The 23,670-nt window shown below is 40.8% G+C and overlaps 1 protein-coding gene across 6 annotated transcripts in view; it reads left to right on the top strand.

Moving 5' to 3' along the window:
* The first annotated feature begins 1,357 nt into the window (after positions 1–1,357).
* Positions 1,358–23,670, top strand: part of ganc (glucosidase alpha, neutral C) — a 39,565-nt gene continuing 17,252 nt past the window's right edge. For 2 of the 6 annotated variants that reach the window (XR_010002044.1, XR_010002045.1), the window contains exons 1-14: positions 1,358–1,735; positions 2,354–2,416; positions 6,748–6,856; positions 8,722–8,849; positions 9,350–9,532; positions 9,707–9,755; positions 10,473–10,539; positions 11,152–11,248; positions 11,534–11,714; positions 12,102–12,252; positions 14,347–14,585; positions 15,791–15,917; positions 17,497–17,576; positions 18,428–18,571. Coding sequence is in view for 2 of the 6 variants with exons in the window: in XM_008104194.3 (XP_008102401.1) it covers positions 1,707–1,735; positions 2,354–2,416; positions 6,748–6,856; positions 8,722–8,849; positions 9,350–9,532; positions 9,707–9,755; positions 10,473–10,539; positions 11,152–11,248; positions 11,534–11,714; positions 12,102–12,252; positions 14,347–14,585; positions 15,791–15,917; positions 17,497–17,576; positions 18,428–18,571 (1,647 nt within the window). In the remaining 4 variants the exon portion in view is untranslated. The remainder of the gene's footprint in view (positions 1,736–2,353; positions 2,417–6,747; positions 6,857–8,721; positions 8,850–9,349; positions 9,533–9,706; positions 9,756–10,472; positions 10,540–11,151; positions 11,249–11,533; positions 11,715–12,101; positions 12,253–14,346; positions 14,586–15,790; positions 15,918–17,496; positions 17,577–18,427; positions 18,572–23,670) is intronic. The other 4 variants (XR_010002046.1, XR_010002047.1, XM_008104194.3 and 1 more) reach the window with 2 other exon arrangements.

The raw sequence follows: 23,670 nt of genomic DNA, 5'->3' as shown, positions 1-23,670 counted from the left end.
GATCTACAATGCTATATAATCCAGATTTCCAAATCAGATAATCCACATAATCTGCTTTGAACTGGATTATATGAGTCTACACTGCCATATAATCCAGTTCAAAGCAGGTAGTCTGGATTTTATATGGTAGTGTAGATGGGGCCTAATTAAATCCAAAGTCAATGCAAAACAACAGCTGAAAAATGTAAGCCCTACGTTCAGCTAATAATGACACGATTAAAACAGATGGTCCCAAAACTGAATCATTCAGCCGACACCTTGCACAGCTTCATTTGAGTCAGAGATTGTGTGATAATTCCAGCATATATATTATTTGAGAACACAGCGTATTATTTGAGAACACAAACATGCTGGACCACTCTAACAACCATCATGTCAGATTACACAGAGAAGCCATTGAAATCCACAAGCATGTGGACCATTTCAACAGAAAGGAGGAGGCCATGAAAATGAACACAATCTAGCTACCAGTATAATAATATTAATAATATAATATTAATCTATATATATAAAAGAGGGATGGCATCACGGCAGCGGACAAAACAACAAAAGTAAACACCCCACAACCTCGAAAATTGACAGCAGAACCCCTCATCCATGCCTCTAGGTTGATACAACAAAAAGAAAAGAAAAATAAAGTCCTAATTAGAGGGAGAGGAATAATTGTTTTTATCCAATTGCTGCCAGTTAGAAGGCTAAGCTCCGCTCACTTGGTCTCCAAGCAACCCACTCAGCCCAGGGGACCCTTTACCTTAACTACCACCAATTCCTCAATACTTTATTTCCCATACCACTATACTTCGCCACTGCAACGCGTGGCCGGGCACAGCTAGTAATATTATAATAATATTAATATTTATGCCCCGCCACCATCTCCTCAAAGGAACTCGGGGCAATTTACAATGCAGGACCAAGCCCGGAGCATACAACAAAATTTACCAGCTAAAACACACTTAGAAACATAATAACATATAATATTAAAAAAACTCTACAATCAGGGCAGTAAACAGGGGAAGTCCTGGCATGAACAATCAGGGCCAGCTAATCACCTCCCAACAAAGGATTCCCCCTGTCAGGAAGCAGCCAGGCTTTGAAGCCACAAGGCTATTCAATGCTAATCAAGGTGGCCAATTGCAACATTCACAATTGCCTTCGACAGAGTTCCTTCTCCCACTCTGGATTTTACAGACACATAAACCCTACTTGCCTAGTTTCCAACAGACCTCACAACTTCTAAGGGTGCCTGCCATAGATGTGGGCAAAACGTCAGGAGAGAATGCTTCTGGAACATGGCCAGACAGCCCGGAAAACTCACAGAAGGGAACATACTTTGGAGAGTGGGTCTAATTGCATACCCTAAAATATATACTGTGTGGCTATAATGAAATGGGGCATCTATGCTGTATAATTATTGCGGTTTGACGCCACGTTAACTGCAGTTGCGATGGCTCAATGCTATAGAACTAAACATGGAAAAGAAGTGCCTGGTCATTCCGTGTGGTCTTGCCAAGGTGATCAGCGTGTGTGCCAGTCTCAGAAAGAAAAACAAAACTCCATTTCCCAGCATGCTGCCCGGGACCTGAAAGGCAAACTCTCTATTGGCTGAAGACTTTGCCCTGTGCTTCCTTATCTCTAACCTGCAAAGAGGATTGGGGAAGGCGGAGAGCAGACCTTTCCTTTCAAAAAGAGCTCCGTGGAGGAATGCCATGGCATCAGGAAGCCAGGAAACAGTCAGGTAAACCCATATGATTCTGCAATAGTTACTTTGCAAAACCTTAAACAGAGAGGTATACGAACTAAAGCACGATTGGCAGCAGAAGAGAAGAGCAAGTGCTGTGTTTTTCTGCTAATGGCCCTTCAATCTGTTGCTTTAGCTTTGATTTTTCATTCAATCTTAATCTTGCAAATGTAAATAGGGGCTGGCTCTACACTGCAGTCTAACACCACTTTAACTGACATAGGCCACTGCTATGGGATGCTGGGATTTATAGTTTAGGGAGGCACCAGCCCGATTTGTAAACCTACAACTCCTAAGATTGCATCACATTGAGCCATGACAGTTCAAAGTGGTTTTGAGCTGCATTAATTCTACAGTGTAGATCAGACATGGGCAAACTTCAGCCCTTCGGGTGTTTTGGATTTCAACTCCCACCATTCCTCACAGCCTCAGGCTGTGAGGAATGGTGGGAGTTGAAATCCAAAACACCCGAAAGGCTGAAGTTTGCCCATGCCTGGTGTAGATGCACCCAGACTTTTCGGTGACACAGGCCAACTTTTAAATGAGCTCTTGCCATTGTATCTAATTTATACTATTTTATCAGTGGGAGATTAAATTACACTGTCTTTTACCCAGTGTCCAGGATGAGGCCGTGGAGGAAAGCCAGTTTAAGACATGCAGACAGATTGCCTTCTACAGGTAAGGGAAAGGTGTCTTCATTGTGCATCATGCCAATGAGGGCCTAATAGTATTCTATGTAACAACATTTGGAAAAAAATCTGTTCCTGGTTTGAAAGTGTTATTTCCTGTTTAATTGTGTGGTACTTACTTTGAAAGTACAGTAGTTAGCAACATGGAATGGACGAAGGATTGGGGGAAATCCAACCCCAAATAGGGAAACAAGTTGTCCAGGAACACCTGGCCACTCTAAACGAATTCAAGTCGCCAGGGCCAGATCAGCTACATCCAAGAGTACTGAAGGAATTAGCGGAAGTTATTTCAGAACCACTGGCAATCATCTTCTGGAGTTCTTGGAGAACAGGAGAAGTCCCAGCAGATTGGAGGAGGGCGAATGTGGTCCCTATCTTCAAGAAGGGAAAAAAGAACAACCCAAACAATTACCGTCTGGTCAGCCTCACATCAATACCAGGCAAGATTCTGGAAAAGATCATTAAGGAAGTGGTCTGCAAACACTTAGAAACAAATGCGGTCATTGCTAATAGTCAACACGGATTTACCAATAACAAGTCATGCCAGACTAATCTGATCTCTTTTTTCGATAGAGTTACGAGTTGGGTCGATACAGGGAATGCTGTGGATGTAGCGTACCTGGATTTCAGTAAGGCCTTCGACAAAGTCCCCAACGACCTTCTGGCAAACAAACTAGTTAAATGTGAGCTAGACAAAACTACGGTTAGGTGGATCTGTAATTGGCTAAGCGAACGAACCCAAAGGGTGCTCACCAATGCGTCGTCTTCATGATGGAAAGAAGTGACAAGTGGAGTGCCGCAGGGCTCCGTCCTGGGCCCGGTTCTGTTCAACATCTTTATTAACGACTTAGACGAAGGGTTAGAAGGCATGATCATCAAGTTTGCAGATGACACCAAACTGGGAGGGATAGCTAACACTCCAGAAGACAGGAGCAGAATTCAAAACGATCTTGACAGACTAGAGAGATGGTCCGAAACTAACAAATGAAGTTCAACAGGGACAAATGCAAGATACCTCACTTTGGCAGAAAAAATGGAAATCAAAGATACAGAATGGGGGACGCCTGGCTTGACAGCAGTGTGTGCGAAAAAGACCTTGAAGTCCTCGTGGACAACAAGTTAAACATGAGCCAGCAATGTGATGTGGCTGCTAAAAAAGCCAATGGGATTCTGGCCTGCATCAATAGGGGAATAGCGTCTAGATCCAGGGAAGTCATGCTCCCCCTCTATTCTGCCTTGGTCAGACCACACCTGGAATACTGTGTCCAATTTTGGGCACCGCAGATGAAGGGAGATGTTGACAAGCTGGAAAGAGTCCAGAGGAGGGCAACTAAAATGATTAAGGGTCTGGAGAACAAGCCCTATGAGGAGAGGCTTAAAGAGCTGGGCATGTTTAGCCTGCAGAAGAGAAGGCTGAGAGGAGACATGATAGCCATGTACAAATACGTGAGGGGAAGTCATAGGCAGGAGGGAGCAAGCTTATTTTCTGCTGCCCTGCAGACTAGGACACGGAACAATGGCTTCAAACTACAGGAAAGGAGATTCCACCTGAACATCAGGAAGAACTTCCTCACTGTGAGGGCTGTTCGACAGTGGAACTCTCTCCCCCAGACTGTGGTGGAGGCTCCTTCTTTGGAAGCTTTTAAGCAGAGGCTGGATGGCCATCTGTCGGGGGTGCTTTGAATGCGATTTCCTGCTTCTTAGCGGGGGGTTGGACTAGATGGCCCATGAGGTCTCTTCCAACTCTACTATTCTATGATTCTATGATTCTAGTTATATTCCAGAAACTTTGTTTTTGTGGCTGCCACAAACTGTGTTCAATTGGTTGAGACTCTTATGAAATATTCACTGAAAAACTGTAGCAAAATGTTCTGCAGTATGTCCCGTAAAAACAAAGGTTTTGCAGTTTAATAAACTTTTTCCATGTTTTTATGATAAAAACCAATTAGGAAGTGACATTTATAACCATGAACAAAAGTCATGTTACATAGGGTCCTTCTACACAGCCATATAACCCAGAATATCAAGGCAGAAAATCCCACACTATCTACTTTGAACTGGGTTATCTGAGTCCACACTGCCACATATTTCAGTTCAAAGCAGATAACTTGGGATTTTATTCAGCTGTGTGGAAGGAGACCTTGTGATTTGTCTTCAACTCAATGCAGTATGAAAAGAGAGGTCTTTGATATTCCAGGATTAGTTCAGTTAACTTCACAAACACAATGCAACAAAGCTATGTAGATTAACAGACATGCAATGATACAATTAAATCCAGATATGCTGTAATTTGGCCCTAAGTTTTGAACAGATTTTCTTGCCAGATGGTAGCAACCTTAATGATAACTTCTTTTACAGATAAGAGAGAAAAGGTAAGGTAAAGGTTTTCCCCTGACATTAAGTCTAGTCGTGTCTGACTCTGGGGGTTCGTGCTCATCTCCATTTCTAAGCCGAAGAGCTGGCGTTGTCCGTAGACGCCTCCAAGGTCATGTGGCCAGCATGACTGCATGGAGCACCATTACCTTCCCCCCGGAGCAGTACCTATTGATCTACTCACATTTGCATGTTTTCAACCGGCTAAGTTGTCAGAAGCTGGGGCTAACAGCAGGAGCTCACTTTGCTCCCTAGATTCGAACTGCCAAATTTTTGGTCAGTAAGTTAAGCAGCTCAGCAGCACCACTGGAGGCAAAATAGAAAGAAAATAATGGGAGCAAAAAACTTAATCTGAGTAGCTGTGAGTTTTCCGGGCTGTATGGCCATGTTCCAGAAGCATTCTCTTCTGATGTTTCACCTCCATCTATGGCAGGCATCCTCACAACCTCTGAGAGAATGCTTCTGGAACATGGCCATACAGCCCGGAAAACTCACAGCAACCCAGTGATTTGGGCCATGAAAACCTTCAACAAAAGACTAACCTGATTACTTTACTAAAGTATTTCCATCCACTTTGTATGCTGTCCTGAGAAAGGGTCTTACAGTGAGTTGTTTATTGCAGAAAGGATTTTACATTTTAAAAGCCTTTTCTGAAGAGTGAATGTCTTTCTAGCTGAGGTCCTTCTTGTTAGAAAATGATTCTTCTTTTAGCAAAGATTACTTTCACTTATCAAACTCACTGTTGCAAAAGCTTATGAAGAGCAGTTTCAGGATGAATCTCATTAACACCACTTCCTCCTTAAATTCTGTTATGGTTTGATGATGCGTGCAGACCAGCAGGAAATTAGTCCTTTGTATATTCAAAAACAGCAATACAAGTAGAATAAATGCAAAACTTAAACTTTACTTTTGTGCAGCAGAGTTCATGGAAAAATTACAGCAACTTCAACACAAGCTTTCTAGTAATAATACAGTCACAGTTCCTCTGGAATATCAAACTCCCATATGGTCCTTCCATTTAATTCATGCAATGTTTTCCATCAGAAAATATGTTTTCTCCCAGTCTTCATTTCTTGTTCATGAAGACGAGCATGAAAGACAAACTTGCCAGCATCTAGTAGGCTGCAAGCCAGGAACTCAGGCCGAGAAAGCTCAAAGGCAACATTCAGTAAGCCCAAAATCATACAACAAACTCTCCCCTTTGAGAGTGGCCCAAGACCTTGTTGACTTTAATTACCCTAATTACTCAGCCTGTGGGTTGTAATTACCTAGGGTGAGTCTTTTTCTCTTAACACACACACAAGGTATTGATCCCACAGGGACTTAGCCATGTACCTTAATACATTCTACTACTTCACAATCTTCCCACAATAACTGAGGGTTACACTGTAGAATTAATACAGTTTGGCACTACCATAGCTCAGTGCTTTGTAATCATAAGAGCTGTAGTTTGGTGAAGCACCAGTATTCTTTGTCAGAGAAGACTAAGACTTGTAAAACTATAACTCCCATGATTCCACAGCATTGAGCCATGGCTGTTGAAGTGGTGTCAAACCGCATTAATTCTACAGTATAGATGCACTCTTTGATATTACCAGTAATCGTAGAAGTAAATTAATAGCAAGAATGTATCATGAAAGAGATGGCCATAAGGATAAATCAAGAATCCCAAAAGGAGTTATTAAGCTGGGCTTTGTTGAGGAAAGAAAGGCTATGAATAAATTAAATTGCATTTTGTATTTCTAGATAAATAAAAACAAACATTGAAAAATGAAAAGTAAAATTATATCCTATGTTACTGTGGGTTTTAGTACAATTCAGAATTCATATAAAGTTGTGCTTCAAAGCTGTTTATGTCCTTTTGATTGTATCAAGAGTTAAATGAACATGTAATTAATTGCAGAAGTCAATTAACTGAGTCTTCTCCCTTTCCATTGTTTTAATCAGGAGGCAGAAACATTTGGGTCCTGGGAAGCCCTTGTACCGGGTCTTGCCAGACACAGTAGAATTATCCAACAGCAATGTCAGATTCCAAATTATCAGTGAAGAATACAAGGTGAGAAATATGTTTGGAAAGTAGCTGATTAAGAAAAGTCTTGGACAATTACAATACAAAAAATAAGCTTCCATTTTAGTAGATATTGGGTAATGGTTTAGATCTTAAATAGATCTTAGATCTTAAATAGTACCTTAATTTTAGACAATATTTACTACGTATTAAGGTCATTGCATGATCAAAGGAGGAGTAGAATTCTTATACATGTCAATAGTACTGCATTTTTAAACAAAATGTGTTCCATAATTATATTTTAACTTTTTGATTTTATCTGTACTATTTTCGTCTGTTTTTTATTTTTGAGAGGCACTTTGAGCTCTAGTTCTCAATAGTAATAAATATAATACTAAAATGTAGCACTTCCTTCCACAACTGATTAGCTTTGTTCTGAGCATCTTTTTTAAAAGTATTTATTCTAATTACTTGCTTCATTTCTAAATCTTTAAACAATGATTTAAAAGTTAGAAAAAATAAATATTTTGCTATCTGAGACATTTCAGTAGTTCTCTTCTGCTATTTATTAACCTACATTGGTAATGCTAAAAATATGTTGGCAGGGGATCGCTATTATCTCTTCCAAATGGTCCAAGCACTCTAGTGTAATTATATCCATGCACATAATAAAAGTGAAAATCTGTATGTGTGTATGTGGCGGAGGTGTCCACTTATACAAACAGACTCCCACCTTCACAAACAGCTACAACTCCCAGCACTCAGGAGACACCAATGGTCCTCCCTTCACTGACATTGTAGGTTATAGTGAGCTCCATGAACATGTAGCCCAAACCCTACCAATGTCTTCCCCAAACACTATGGCCCACCATCCAAGGAATGCTTTCATTCGTAGACCATTTCATCCTAGATTTTACATGCTTCTTCCACCACAGACAGGCATCCCAGTGTTCCTTATTCTCTCCATTGGTGTGGAATTTGCATGACTCCACCCACTGCCTCTTTCTTAACCCTTTCCTACTCTTTTCAACACTGCATAACAAATAGAGCAGAACTGAGCAACAACTAAACATACTGGAGGAGTTTGGGGGATTGACTCCAAATGATGGAAGTTGTAGTGCGCCCTGCATCAAGTCAGAGCATTGTGAGCCCCACTGACAATAGACCTGGACCATATTTGGCACGCAGAACCCCCATGACCAACAAAAAATACTGAAGAGGTTTGGGGGGAATTCATCTAGATTTATAGCCACTGTAAGTACTGGGATTTATAGTGCAATCGAAGAGCACACCGAACCCTACCAATTTTGGACCAGGACCAAACTTGACACAGAGACTCAACATGGCCAACTGTGAATATTGACAGGTATTTCAGGAAGATTACCCTGGAAATCTGGGAGCTGTAGTTCACCAACATCCAGAGAGCACTAAACCCAATCGGCAATGAATCTGGACCAAATTTGGCACACAGAATCAACATGGCCAATTCGGAATACTGGCAGGGTTCAGGGAGGATTGACCCACGATTCTGGGAATTGTAGTTTACCCACACCAAACTGAGAATACCTAACATCCAAAAACAAACAATGCCTTTTTCAAATCACCCAGGCACTCCCAGGTCCCCAAGCCAGTTATTAATAAGGGTGATCAAGGCTCAGTAAAGAAACAACATTAATAAATACAGTTGGGAAATGGGCATCATTGTGCAAGTTTGCATGTTCCTCCCCATTTCATCAGTTAATTATGGCAAAAAGCGTCAAGGGAACCAAGGATCAGCAAAAACGCTGTTCCCCTCATTTCCTGCTGGATTTCAGTCCATTATGTCTGTGAAAAGACAGGTCTAACCCAGCCCAATGTAATTTGTTTTCCACATATAGATTCTAATTATTGTTCCTTTATTTGTGCATTACCAGGATCCCCTTTTAGTAGAAGTTTATGAAATAGAAGGCAACATTTTCAGACTTAAAATTAATGAGATAACACCCCTGAAACCAAGATATGAAGTCCCTGATGTTCTTATAAAAGAACCATCCAGCCTCAGGTAAGCTATGGAATGTGACAATTCAGGTGTTTTACACATCTCATTCAGTATTGTTCAAAACTAGTGACTGTTGAGGGTGTAGAAAGTAAGTAATGCACATAAATTAATATTGCATAATATTTTCCATTCCTGTTTCTTCACTGGAAACTCAGTGTTTAAAAATTCTTTGAGGTGAGAGTACTGATTATAAAATTTGCCAAGTACGAGTTAAAATAGATTCTGAATGTATGTGCATATAATTCATTTTTCATCATTTACTCTCACTTCTTAATTTGGGTGATCTGCATTCACAATGGGGTTGAAGCGCTCTTTCATATCAGTGCATACATCTGTATGTTCGTATTTTGAGTACACATATGCAGGTATGAAAAGGTACTACGTGCCCCATATAATTACAATCTAGTAATTTTGTATAATTGGATCATCCAGTTATTGTCATTCTTGATTTGAGGATGAATTTTCAAAAGTTTTATCTGCTACTGTCTTTCTGCATTTCCTAGGCTAACTATATTAGAGAAAGATGCAGACAAGCTTGTGTTGGCCTGTGCCAGTAAAGACCAACAGCTTCACATAACAATAAATCCTTTCCAGATACAATTTGTTTCGAAAGATGAAATGGTTCTGAGCATCAACTCAAACGACCTATTATATTTTGAGCAGTTACAGCCACCGCCCCAAACCAGGTATACAATTTTACTGTCTATGTGGGTGCAGTTTAGGAGATAATCATACATCTAAGGCCGTGATATTTAACATTCTTTCTGAGAAATACATCTTATTTAAATTAGCAATGCTGATTTGTAACTCATTATATAGACATATGCTAAGTAATTATTCTTGATTTAAAAAAATAACAGGACATCAATGCTGCAAGAAAAGAAAGATGGATCCACAAATTATTCTAAGGTAAAACTAGTTATTAGGCTCCTAGCTTGTGAATTTGATGAAGAGACTAATCGGTTTCCCAGTGGTAACAAGGGGCTAGGCTGTTAGGAATTGTGGGAGGTGAAGTCCAAAACACCTGGAGGGCTGAAGTTTGCCCATGCCTAGGCTAAAGGATGACTGAGGATGTCATCAGAATGTACTAAGTTCAGTTAGCTGCTCCATTCTTTTGCTGCTTTACAGTTCCCTCTCATGCCACTCTATCCACTCTTATCTCTGATCAGTGGTGTTAAAATAATTGAAAATGCAAATGCCACATTATTTACTGGGGATTTAAACTTCTCAGTAGATTTTTATGCCTGAAAGTTTTGTATGGAGGCATACTCCTGAATGGGGATGTCTTGAAACAAGCTGATCTTTGCTGGCTCAAGGGTTTCTGTATTAAGACCATCTTCTTAGTAAGCATATGGAGAATTGTGGACTTGGTTGGGAATATCCCATTAAAAGTTTTACAATTTCCTTTGCCCACTTTACTTTAGCCCCACTTCCCACGTGGCTTTAGACCTATCCACTGGCACAATGGAGCCCAAGTGGAATTTATTCTAGAATATTTCCTTTCCATAGACTTTTCTGAGAAATGCAGCTGGCACCTATAGTAATATGGGGGGTGATTCCAAATTTGAAAATTAAGTTGGCAGTTTATGAAAAGCCACTTATTTTTTCTTATTTTTGCCCATACAGAAAGATCAGGATGACCTAGGTCTCTGGGAAGAGAAATTTGGCAACTTTTTAGACATCAAAGCAAATGGTAAGTTGAAAGAAATGTTTTGACTTTCATTCATACTAAATAATATTTTTCTAATATGGGCTTTTGGTGGGTGGCATTGCAAATGAGTAAGATATTTAGTACTACAGAGGTTTAGACCACTTGGCATGGAATGACCCTATGGTGTCTTCAAACCTTGACTGATTTCAAGATATAAGTTGTTAGAAGAGCAACAGATCAGGAATACAGATTATTTTGTTGCTTACCACTGGGAGAAATAGGCAGATGTGGGTATAAGCACACAGCTCATTTACAATAAACCAGAATTCTCCAAATTTCCTGCTTCTCATTGCATTTGATTGTGGCCATTGGTGTATTTAATTAACAGGCTGGAGCTGATGGACAGATGAACCTGCTTTGCTTTTATTGCCCACTGAAACCAGGTGGCTCAGTCCCTTAACACCCTGATTCTTAGCTCAATTCTGTTTTAGCATCATTTGGAGATAAGCTACTAACAACAGAGTATCTATATTTAGTAGGTGACTAAGAACCACAATAGATATTAGTTTTAAATAAATTATTAACCAGGGTATTTTTATGTTGCACATGCCATTATCTCAGATTGCTTATTCTGTCCTGATGCTCTTCTCCCAGGTCCCAGCAGCATAGGCTTAGATTTTTCTTTACATGGATTTCAACATGTCTATGGAATACCTCAGCATGCAGAAACACTTCTCCTTAAAAATACCAGGTAATTTAGTTAGTGGTGTCCCAAGAGGGATATGGGAAGTGCAGAAGTTGCGACCCCACCATCAGAGGGGTCGCAACGTTTTTTCACAATGGCACATGTGAAGCCCTGCCCCTTCATTTTAAGAATAAGCTATTACCTTGGGCAACTTCTTTTAATGGTGCCATTTGCCTTATATCTGCTATGAACTCTCTAACATCCATCTCTTTCATTGAACAAAACCAGTTTGCCAGCATCTGATGTAATCAAAGTGCTCTGAATAAGCGAAACATCTGTCTCTTGTTCCAGCAATGAGGATGTCTACCGACTTTACAACCTGGATGTCTTTGGATACAGGATCCACAGTAAAATGGGTATCTATGGTTCAGTGCCCTTGCTCTTAGCACACAAACCTGACAGAACGATTGGGGTATTTTGGCTGAATTCCTCTGAAACTTTAGTAGAGATTACGACTAAAGCTGCAATGAAGGTGAGAACAGCACTGCAGTCTTGTTCATTAGAGGCCCCTTCCACACAGCTGAATGAAATCCCACATTATCTGTTTTGAACTGAAGTATATGGACTCAGATAACCCAGTTCAAAGCAGATGTTGTGAGATTTTCTGCCTTGATATTCTGGGGTATAGGGCTGTGTGGAAGGGCCCTAAGAAATCATTGCCACAAGCACATGGGAGTGAATGACATTCTAAAAATATATCTTGATAATGGGGCAAAATGGATGTTTAGTTGGCACTCCCTCTGAGATATCTAAGATTGGAGTATGCCTAAAATGCATCTCAACCTGCTTGGAAAACTTGTATACAGTTATTGTTCTCTCATTCTCTTCCTCTCTGTGTATGTATGTGTTTGTTATAAAGGTTTTGCCTTCCCAAATTCCAGATGTCTCAAAGCAAAGGGTGTTGCCTCAAACCGATGTGTGCTGGATGTCAGAAAGTGGAATAATAGATTCTTTCATCCTAATGGGGCCCAGCCCTTTTGATATTTTTAAGCAGTATGCACAGTTGACAGGTACGATCTCATACTGAAAATAACTGCATTTCATATTAATTCTTACTGTTTCCTAACATCGTTTTAAAATAGAAGACAACAAAAAGGAGGCTTCAAAAGTTTACATAGCACATCCAAAATGTTGATGGAAAAAGGAAATGCTATCTATATCTAAATTAAACTTAGATAATAATTGTGAAAGCAAAGCCTTAGAAACATACTCACATATTTTTTTAAAAAAGTAGTTCACAATTAGTTTATGTATCTATCTGTCTGCATTTAGCCTATGTATAATAAGTTTGTATTACTGTTAATTATGACATCACTGTTAATTTTGTTATTCACCCGAAAGGAACTAGTAGAGATTGAGCTTCCCTTATCCAGAATTTTGAAATATTCCAAAATACAAAATTGTCCCATCAGTAACTGGGGTAATAGTACGAGTTCTTTGTTTTCTGATGATTGAATGAACACAAACTTTGTTTCATGCATACATGTATTTAAAAGATAGTACAGGCAGTCTCTGAGTTATGAACAAAATTGGCTCTTTAGTGTAACTCCAACTCTCTTGATAGATAGATAGGCAAGCTTTGAATATCATAGAGAGGGGCTAACCCCCCTGTGATGTTAATTTTGCTGTCTGTGCCCCTGTTCAGAAGATTTCACGTCACTTTCTGTTTCTTTTGAAAATTTGGCTTATAGAATCATAGAATAGTAGAGTTGGAAGAGACCTCATGGGCCATCCAGTCCAACCCCCTGCTAAGAAGCAGGAAATCGCATTCAAAGCACCCCCGACAGCTTGTTGTAGAAATAAAGATTGGCGTGAAAGTGTCAGTGGAGACACCTTTTCCCCATGATAAGTCTTTCAGGAGTGAATTTCCCTTCTGAGGTGTAGATTTCTCTCACTTTCTGCTGTCTCACTCCTGTTCTTAACTATTAGTAGTTAGCAAGTTGGATGTTTGTAACTTGGGGACTGCCTGTGTATAAAAACTCTTCCAGGTTATGTATATAAGATATCTATGATACAGTATTTACTCAAATCTAATGCTCACCTTTTTTTGGGCTAAATTATCTTCTCCAAATTGGGGTGTACATTAGATTTGTGTAATATGGTAATTGTAGTTCTGAGCCAAAGCAAAAGGGGAAGCTACTTCAGGAGCACCTGGAGCTCCCATTTGAGGGATGTCATCTCTAGTTTAATTACCATGGCGCAATGTTGTGCAGTGCTGGGATTTGTAGTTTGGTGAGGCATCAGCATTGTTTGGCAGTCTCCATGACTATAGCATTGAGCCAGGATAGTTAAAGTGGATTCATTCTACAGCAGGCATGGGCAAACTTCGGCCCTCCAGGTGTTTTGCTCTTCAATTCTCACAATTCCTAACAGCCATTACTGGCTGTTAGGAATTGTGGGAGTTGGTCCAAAACACCTGGAGAGCCAAAGTTTACCCATGTCTGTTCTACAGCAGAGATGCACCCCAAGGTCTTCTTTTCCATTGCTGAAAGCTTTGGTGTTCTAAAATATTTGTTTTCTAAAGAAGGAATTATAAAAATGCAGCCACTATAATGCACACCTTTTTGGTTAAAGTAAAAAGAGTGCACTTTTTGTTGCTGCACATTACATTTGCCAGCAAATACTCTTTTTGTTTCAGGGTTTTGAAAATTGAGGTTTGCATGAGATTTGATGGTGCATTAGATTCGAGTAAATACGGGTATATAAACAAATTTCATGTTTAGACTTGTATCCCATTTCCAAAGAATTGCATTATTATCACGTGTTTTCAAACTATTGCCTCGGGACCATATCTTATCACTTTTGTGCAAAACAATTTAATTCCTGCTTGTAAAACAGTCTGTCTGATCTCTTAACTAACAAATGTGTGCAAGCTTCTTTCTAGTTTCAAATAAAATGACCTGTGCTATTTTTCTAATAAAAGAATTCATATTGTGCATTTCTAATGTAATAAATATAGTACTCTAGTAACAAAACCTGCAGTCTAGAAATGTGCTTCACAAGCAGGTGCTAACAGACCAAGTAAGAGCAAAGATTTCAGCATTTAATGGTCGGATCAATATTAGTATGAATGACAGCATTAATGTTTATGTCCTTTTTGGTAGGTACTCAAGCCCTGCCTCCACTTTTCTCCCTTGGTTACCACCAGTGCCGCTGGAATTATGTAGATGAGAAAGATGTAGAAGGGGTTGATACAGGTTTTGATGTATTCAACATCCCCTACGACGTTATGTGGCTAGACATTGAGCATACTGATGGAAAGCGGTACTTCACGTGGGATAAGGAGACATTTGGTAACCCTAAGAGGATGCAAAAAAAGATACTCATGAAGAAAAAACGCAAGGTATGTGAAATGAAGTATGAATTTTTGGTTTACAGATGTTATGTTTAATTGTGTGTTTGTGTTTTAAAAGGGTGAGTATTGCAGTTATTGCTTCTCTGCACTCAGAGGCTGGTTGCCATGGAGAAGTAGGCGGAGCCAACTGTCATTTTGTTGAAGAATTGCAGTGTTAAAAAAAGGGTTTCAGTCTGTGCTCTGATGAGGCACAGGGAAGATTGATCCTAGGTTGAGGGGATCAAGGGAGACTCAATTGTTCATTTTGAGTCGGATTAAAATAAGTTTGGTGACTTATTTTATGTAGTCTGTGTCCTAGTAAGGAACAGAGAATCTGTGATTGTATATCACAGGGGTGATTACGGTTTAAAAGTGGCAGAGGATGAAGTTCTGGCTACTTTAAGTTAAAGAAGTGACTCTTTAGGGAGTTTGACTCTTCTTATTCTAATATTGTAACTTAATGAAAGTGCCTCTAAGTGAGAATTGTAACCACTAAGCTCTGTGCCTGAATAAACTTGTTATTGTTCCTCCAACATCTAAGACTCTATCGCATATATTATAAACTAAGTTACTCTACCATCTTAAGTGAAGAAGAAGAAAGAAAGAAAAAGTAAAAGGTCTCCTCTCTGAGTCTTTGGTGGCTGCATCTTCGTAAATTGAGGGCAGCGGTGGGATTTAAAAGATTCCCCCTGCCTGAAAGAACTTTAGACGTTCTTAGTCTTTTACAAATTGGTGGCAGTCATTAATTAGCTCCTTTACAGTATGTAATGCAAGAAAAAATAAATTGAGGTATGTTTATGCAGAGGTTTGTGTTTAATGTGTCTTCTGTATATAATCGTGCTCAATTAAAACTTTAATTTCCATCTAGATTTTAAAAATAAATCCTTTGACTATAGAGCTATTCAAAAAGAGGTTTTAAAATCTTAAGGCCATTTCTGACTTACAGCATCTCTAAAGGTTTTGTTCAGAGGGGATTTGTCCTCTGAGGCTGAGAGAGTATGACTTGCCCAAGGTGACTTAAAATGCCACTGTTTCCCTATCTCCTCCAACTCCTTTTTATTAGATATTGACTAAAAGACACCCAGCAAAACACAATATAGAACCAGTAGTGACTGCTAGTCACTTCTGTGGAATGTTTGAACTGAAAGCAAACCTTTCTGTGGCACATCCAACTATCACAAATAAATTTATCTCCCTGTCTCTCATTTTGGCAGCTTGTTGTCATTCTGGACCCGCATATTAAAGTCGATCCTTTGTACACCATATACTCACAAGGAAAAGAAAGAGGATATTTTGTAAAAGACCGTAAAGGTGGGGATTTTGAAGGCATCTGTTGGCCAGGTAATACAATCTTGCATTTATATTCTTACAAATTCCATTACAAGAGCAAGTTAAAATGGATTTTCTTGAGTTAGAATGGACTTTGGCTGAACTTTCAGTCTACAATGAGAGGAGCAACTGGTCCTTACTACAGCGTGAGAAGGAAGAGCAGGCAAGAGATGTAGGTAAAGGCAAAACCTATATCAGAACCTCCTCCATTTGGACTCCATCTCCTTCATGGGACACTGATACCTGCTGCCTTGTGGGAAGCAAGAAAAGAACAAAGCAAACAAGCATTGAGGTTGGCAGCCACAGTTAGAGGCCTCCATTATCTTCTTAGAGCCAGCAGTCACCAGCTGTCTTCTTAAAAGAACGATCAAATATAGTCAATCCTCCACATTTGCCAATTTAATTTTGAGAAATTTATTAATCATGGATTTGATTGATTGATTGATTGATTGATTAATATTGTGTCTCTAGTTCCACCAGTTTGACCCCAATCAACTTCTGTTGGAAGTTGAAAATAAAATAGAGCCAGACTAGAGGACCTAGTAATTCTGGAACTTGACCATAGAGTTGTGCTGAAAGACCTACAGATTCCTAGATCTCTGATAAAAACAAAAGTTGTGTTTTTTCTTCATGGTTTTTCTAATTTCATGTGAAAATTCTCCATATTTACCCAGGTAAATATGGTAGCCACATGTTGTTCAATGTCATGGTTTCCACCTTTCTGTTGAAATTGTCCGCATGCTTGTGGATTTCAGTGGCTTATCTGTGTAGTCTGACATGGTGGTTGTTAGAGTGGTCCAGCATTTCTGTGTTCTCAAATAATATTTTGTGCCCAGGTCAGTTCATCAAGTGCTCTGCTCTGGCTGACTTTTCTGGCTGAGTTAGTCTGCAGTGCCTTTCATGTTCCTTGATTCGTGTTGGGTAATGCTGCATTTGGTGGTCCCTATGTAGACTTGTCCACAGCTGCATGGTATATGGTAGACTCCTGCTGCTGAACATAGCATTTGTTGGATTTTCTTAATGGGTCTGTAGATAGTTTGTAGGTTGTGTTTCTTTATCAGCTTCCCTTGATGTATGGTAAGAACACTTTTTCTCTGGGTGGATCTTTGTTTTTACTCTTGGTGCTTGTTCTTGGAGCTCTTCTAATGTCTTTGATGGAGTATCTGTTGGCCTGTAGAGCCCAGTTTAGATGGTTCATTTCCCCTTGGAGGAGATGGGGTTTGCAGATTCTTTTTGCACAATCTGCCAGGGCTTTAATTGTGCTTCTTTTTTTATTTGGGTGATGGTTGAGGAGAGAATGCTCCTGGAACATGTCCATACAGCCCAGAAAACTCACAGCAACCCATGAATCAATTCACTTGCATCTATTTTTGAGAATTAATTTACATTGGTTAAGGGCTGTATTACACACGTCATTCAATCTGTTAGTGGATTTAACATCAAGATATTTTTAACACAACACCATCCACTATGTAAAATGAATAACAGTGCAGACAGTCTGATAGGTAACTATACCTTCCTTTCTGACATTTAGATGATAAATAACCTATTTGTTTTATCCTGAAAATGGTTATTATACCCATATCTACAGGTTCCTCTTCTTACTTGGATTTCACCAATCCTAAAGTCAGAGACTGGTATGCAGAGCTGTTTGCATTCAAAACATACAAGGTTTGTGTCTTTCTGCTTTGACACCATGTTGCAGAATCTTTTGAAAGGGCAGTGAGGTGGGATAACCTGAAATAAAGGCTAAACTGTAAAGAAAGTAATCAAGGGGACTTGTATTTGAAATCTATAAGTAAGAATGCTCTTAAATATAATGCGAACAAGTGAAAATGGGGTAGTTTTTGCATAGGAAGATATGACAAGGCCCTTAAGACACCAAGGAGATAACCCAGCCCATTCATTTCCTTTGGAGGCTTTTTTGGAAGTAAGGAGACTATAAGATTTCATCTTTTTTTCCCTCAAAATTGCAAATCCAGCTGCATTGAGAATGGTTTATTTGAGATGAACCTCATAATTTCACAATTTAAACGCTGTCCTAAAAGAAAACCTATTCAATATCATGGATGGTCTCCTTACACTTTAGTCCCAGGTCCAGGATGAATCATCCACATAAACAAAATAAAGCATAAATAATTTTTCTATCGTCTCCAAAGAAGCCTGTAGTTTCTAAAATGTGGGGTTTCCACTGTCAACAAAGCAAATGCCCAAAATATACCAGTTGGTAGAACTATATTGGCTGGCTACTATCAGTAGAACCTTTGGAGCAGATTTGGGGAGGCAGGAGGCAGTAGTGCAAATGGGATTTGCTTAAAAAAATCCCTCTGTCCACCCCACTAATAGAAACCCTTGGTTGTCTGTGAGACAGAAACTGAGTTTCACTTGTAACAGATGCCATTTAATTATACCTACTCTTGTCACTTTGATTTTGTTTTACATTTTTCAGAACTAAGTGTTCTATTTCACTTGAACCCTGGTTGAACTGACAGGTTTAAAGGTGATTAGATATTGTTTTTCAGGGTTCCACTGAAATCCTTTTTGCTTGGAATGATATGAATGAGCCCTCAGTCTTCAGAGGGGCAGAACTAACCATGCAGAAGGATGCTGTCCATTATGGGAATTGGGAACATCGAGAGGTTCATAATCTCTACGGTTTTTATCAGGTATTTATTTACTTAAAATAATTATAGCCCACCATCTATCCAGAGATCTCAAGGTGGCATACAATAAACCCAGCCTATGAATTTAAAGCCATGTGAATAATTAAAATGATTTTAAAAGACCAAAAACAGTTTAACTAATTAAAAGGGCAGATTCAAAGAACTCAAATGGTTTAAGATGAATGAGCAAATCTGTATAATATTGTAAATAAAAACTCTGTCTCAATAATGTATTACAGGTGTTCTGTTTATTGTGATTATTATTACTCTTAAGGTACTTTATTTTACATTTTTGACTTGGTGTAGAGATGATCACCATATAATGAATGTAATAGGCTTGTAAAATTAAATAATAGTTTCAATGAGGTTTTTAGGAGTTTCAACAATATTAACTAGTTTTGATGAAAAAGCAATCTTCAAAAACAACACTTTTTTGTTCCTTCTTATATATTCCTCTGAGAAACAGTACATTCTAATAAAAAGATATAATATTTCCATTATGAAGGGTTTGCATAACAAAAATTAGTTTACAAGTTCAGCTAATTGTGGCATTGAATGGTTGCCTTTTATGTTGTAAGCTGCCCTGAGTCCCCATGGGGAGATGGGGTGAGATATAAATAAAGTTTGATTGATTGATTAATACATTACTGTTAACTGGTTTTAACTAGTAATTGGTGTAAGATGGACCATTTAGGCCTTCCAGATCCTGTATCTCTATGTGTGTTTCAGTTATTTTACTGTTTCTGGCTTTACATTGGTAAAATTATAACAAAGAGATGAAGAAAAAATGAAATTTTACATCAGCTGGCAGATAACACCGGCTGGCATACATTTTGGTGCAGGAGGTAAACAAAGGTTGTGTCTGTTAAATCACAGTAATATTATGCATATATATCCACCAAAATATTAACACATAGCAGTGTAGTGTTTCTAAAATAGATATTTCAGGATTAAATTCTCACAAGTATGTGTTCATATAACAAAACAGTTTGAGTTTTAATTACTCTGCTGCTTAAAGCATATAATGCAGGGTTAAGCTTTTACTCATTTATGCATAAGTAACACAATAGTTAGAGTTCAATTCAGCAAAACAGTTTGAGTTTAATTCACTCTGCTGCTTAAAGCATATAGTGCAGGGTTCAGCTTTTACTCATATATGCATAAGTAACAAAATAGTTAGAGTTCAATTCACTCTTTTGCGACTTGTTACAACAATATTATAATTGCACAGTATGTTGCAAGTAGTTGTCTTCTTTTTCTTTTTTGTATATGTTGTGTCCTTAAAGGGATGCACAACAAAGAGTCCCGGGTTTTTTTCTTCTTTGTTTCTGGTCAAGCCCTTCTTGTTATGGTTGAGCCTTATGGCTCCGATACTGGGAGACGTGGTCGTAAGACTCCTCGGGAATCAGACTCTCTTGAGGAGCGAGAAAGGAAACGGCTGCGGGACTTATTTGCAGAACCAACTGACGAAGACTCCTTTGAGGGTTTTACCGATGGAATGGAGGAAGAGATGGTTAGCTCAGAGGAGGATGACATGGAATGGACTCGTGTGAGGGAGGATTTGGGTGCCACCGGCAATGATAGTATGGGAGGCGACTGGGGGGTTGCAGGATTAGACCCGTGGACAAGCTGGAGGGATGGATCGGGATCCACAGCTGGGGATGCTGTGGGGCGTAGTCAAAGGTGTTTTAGCTCTGATGAGGATGATGATGAGGCACCTGGAATTGGGGTTACAGCTGACAGCGATGAGGAGTTGTAAACTGGCATAAAATGGGGTTTAGAATCCAGGGCTAATTGCGTTGGGCAAGGTAATCTGGACGAACGCTTGGGCTCTTGTTGGGAATTTCCTGAAGACGGGTGTGATTCGGTTGCTGAATACGTAAGTTACCAAGGACACTGGGCATTGTCAGGACCCAGGCAGCAGAGCACCAATAACCATACACAGAGGCCAGAATCTATCTAATATCTTTATTAAGGAAATATGTAAAGTTAATAAAAGCAAGCGTATGAATTAGTCCAGGAGTAGACCTTTCAGGAAAGGTCAAAATTAGTCCAAAGAAGCAATGTCCAATATGAAATATTAAGATCCAAAGTTGTAATCCAATAACCGAAACACTCACTTTGCCAGGCAAAGTGAGGGGAGATGACAAGGTCTTTTAGTCCATGAACTTGAACGAGGCTAGGAAGTAACTTGATTCTTGGAAAAACAAGGCTTGGATACAAGGCAGCAAGGAACGAGGAGCAAGGACAAGATCCGTGGTATTTACTTGGCAAAATCCGGGAAACAAGGCAAGGCTGGGTCTTGGAAAGCAAGGCTAAATCCGTGGAAGAACAAGGCTGGAAAACGAAGGCTTGAATCAGGAACAAAGGCTTGGAAGCGGAGTAGCTGTCCACACACACTACTCCAGTTGCTGACGAATTGACTCCGCAAGATCCCTCCGGGAGCAAGGAACCTAAATAGGCCTTGTTTTCCCCACCAGAGAACACTTCTCTGGGGAACCAGAAACGAAAGTCAATCTCTGTGTCCAGATGTATGACTCCCTAAAATTTCTCATGGGAACAGGCTTTAATCATCTGAATGCTTTGCTGCTATTCTCAAACTCCTGCGATTAGCCTGTTGCACTCCTTTCTGCTGGAGAATGTAATTACGGCGCGAAAAAGGGGGAGAACTCGACTCCGGGCTTGTTTGGGAGATTTCTGGAAGACAAGCCTCCTGCAGGTGCAAAGGCTCAATTTCTGGCTGAAATGGTTCCCTTTCTGGCTGAAATGGAGGAAAACCCAAGTTCTCCTCTTCGTCAGTCACAACAGCACTAGGAATGGGACTACATGGCCCATGAGTCATCACACTATCCCCCTCCTCAAGCCCCCTCTCAAACTGGGACTCTCTCCCTGAGGCGCGAGGCCGCGGTTTGGCGGGATAGGTCTGATGGAAGCGGCGGGTTAGATCAGGAGCATGAACCGTGGAAGCGTCTTCCCAAGAGCGCTCTTCGGGGCCAAAACCCACCCAGTCAATGAGATATTGTAGGCGGCGGCGGTGAAAGCGAGAATCCAAAATGTCCTGAACCTCGAACTCTTCTTCTCCGTCCACCAGAACAGGGGCGGGGGCCGGCCGGTCTGCATCAGGGCGCACACCATCCGCCGGAAGGAGCAGGGAGCGATGGAACACTGGATGAATGCGCATAGAGCGCGGAAGTTGGAGTTTGAAAGTCACGGGGTTAAGTTGCGCCACCACTGGATAGGGACCAATGAAACGGGCATCTAGCTTCCGGCAGGGACGGTGGGAGGGCAAAAAGCGAGTGGACAGAAGAACCCGGTCTCCTACCTTGATTTCGGGGCCCGGCTGGCGATGCTTGTCAGCGTGGCGTTTATAGTCCTCCTTGGCTTGGTCCAGTTGCTGGAGCAAAAGTTGCTGCACTGCTGTGAGTTCCTGCAGCCAGTCCTCTGCTGCGGGAACTTCTGAGGTTTCAATGACAGGAGGAAAGAAACGTGGATGGAAGCCATAGTTTGCAAAGAACGGGGTTTCCTTAATTGAAGCCTGGACCCCATTGTTGTAGGCAAACTCCGACAGTGGTAACAGGGAAGCCCAATTGTCCTGTTGGTAGTTTACATAACAGCGAAGGTACTGTTCCAAAGTGGCATTGGTGCGCTCAGTTTGCCCATCTGTTTGAGGATGATGAGCCGAAGATAAACGAGAGTCTATGCCCAATAGTTTTTGTAGTGCCTTCCAGAAGCGAGAGGTGAATTGGGACCCACGGTCAGTGACCAAACTCTTGGGCAATCCATGCAATCTGAAAACATGTTGGAGAAATAGATCTGCAGTCTCTTTGGCCGTGGGAAGGCCTTCGCAGGGAATAAAATGGGCTAACTTGGTGAAAAGGTCCACCACCACTAGGATCGTGGTGAATCCACAGGAAGGTGGTAGATCAGTTATAAAATCCGCAGAGATTATTTCCCATGGGCGAGATGGGGTAGGAAGGGGATGCAGAAGCCCTGAGGGCTTTTCCCTTCTTGTCTTGGAGCGCTGGCATACTGGGCAGGTGTTGATATATTTTTCTACATCCTTGCGGATCTTGGGCCACCAGAAATCTCTTAGGATCAAATGCATAGTTTTGAATAGCCCGAAATGCCCTGCTGGCTTGCAGTCATGACACAAACGAAGTGCCTTTTCCCTGCCCGGTCCTGGGGGGATGTAAACATGATTTCTATAGCAAAGCAGCCCATCCTTAAGCGAAAAGGGAAAATGTAGTCCTTGGCGAAGTTGGTCCTGCGCCCAGGCATCTGCTTGCTGACTAGCCCTGATTTCTTGAGCACAAAGGGGCCCTGGAGTAGAGGGAGTTGATTCAATGGGAGTGGATTTGGTGTTCCCCACTGTGAGCGTGGCAAAGTTCCCGGGTTGTAGCAGCTGGGACTCAAAGGTCTCCTTGCGTCCTGCAGCGTATTCCGGTTTCCGTGACAGAGCATCTGCTTGCTTGGTCTGGGCTGGGGTTACATAATGAATTTGGAAGTTAAAACGTTCAAAGAATAAAGCCCAGCGTTGTTGTCTCTGATTTAGCTTGCGGGCAGTTCTTAGATGCTCTAGATTCCGATGATCAGTATGGACTTCAATGGGAAATTTGGCCCCTTCTAACCAATGTCTCCAAGTTTCAAAGGCTGCCTTTATGGCCAATAGTTCCTTTTCCCAAATGGTGTAGTTTCTCTCTGGTGCGGTCAATTGACGGGAATAAAAGGCACAAGGATGAAGATGATCTCCCACCGGTTGTAGGAGTACAGCCCCAATTGCTACATCGGAGGCGTCCGCCTGCACAACAAAAGGGGTTTCAGGATCTGGGTGCTGAAGGATTGGCTGGGACGTGAATAATTTCTTTAGTTGCTGGAACCCTTTCTCTGCTTGATCTGTCCAGCGGAAGGGCTGTTTCCCACGGATGCAGCTGGTGATTGGGTCAGACCAGCGGGCAAAATCTGGAATGAACTTGCGGTAATAGTTCGCGAACCCCAAGAATCGTTGCACCTCTTTTTTGTTGGTTGGCGCCCGCCATTCCAATACTGCTGAAACTTTTGCCGGGTCCATGGAGAGCCCTAGTGGCGAGACGCGGTACCCCAGG

The sequence above is a fragment of the Anolis carolinensis genome, chromosome 1, assembly GCF_035594765.1.
Source record: "Anolis carolinensis isolate JA03-04 chromosome 1, rAnoCar3.1.pri, whole genome shotgun sequence".
NCBI classification, from domain to species: domain Eukaryota; kingdom Metazoa; phylum Chordata; class Lepidosauria; order Squamata; family Dactyloidae; genus Anolis; species Anolis carolinensis.
This window is presented reverse-complemented; position numbering and strand designations above follow the sequence as displayed.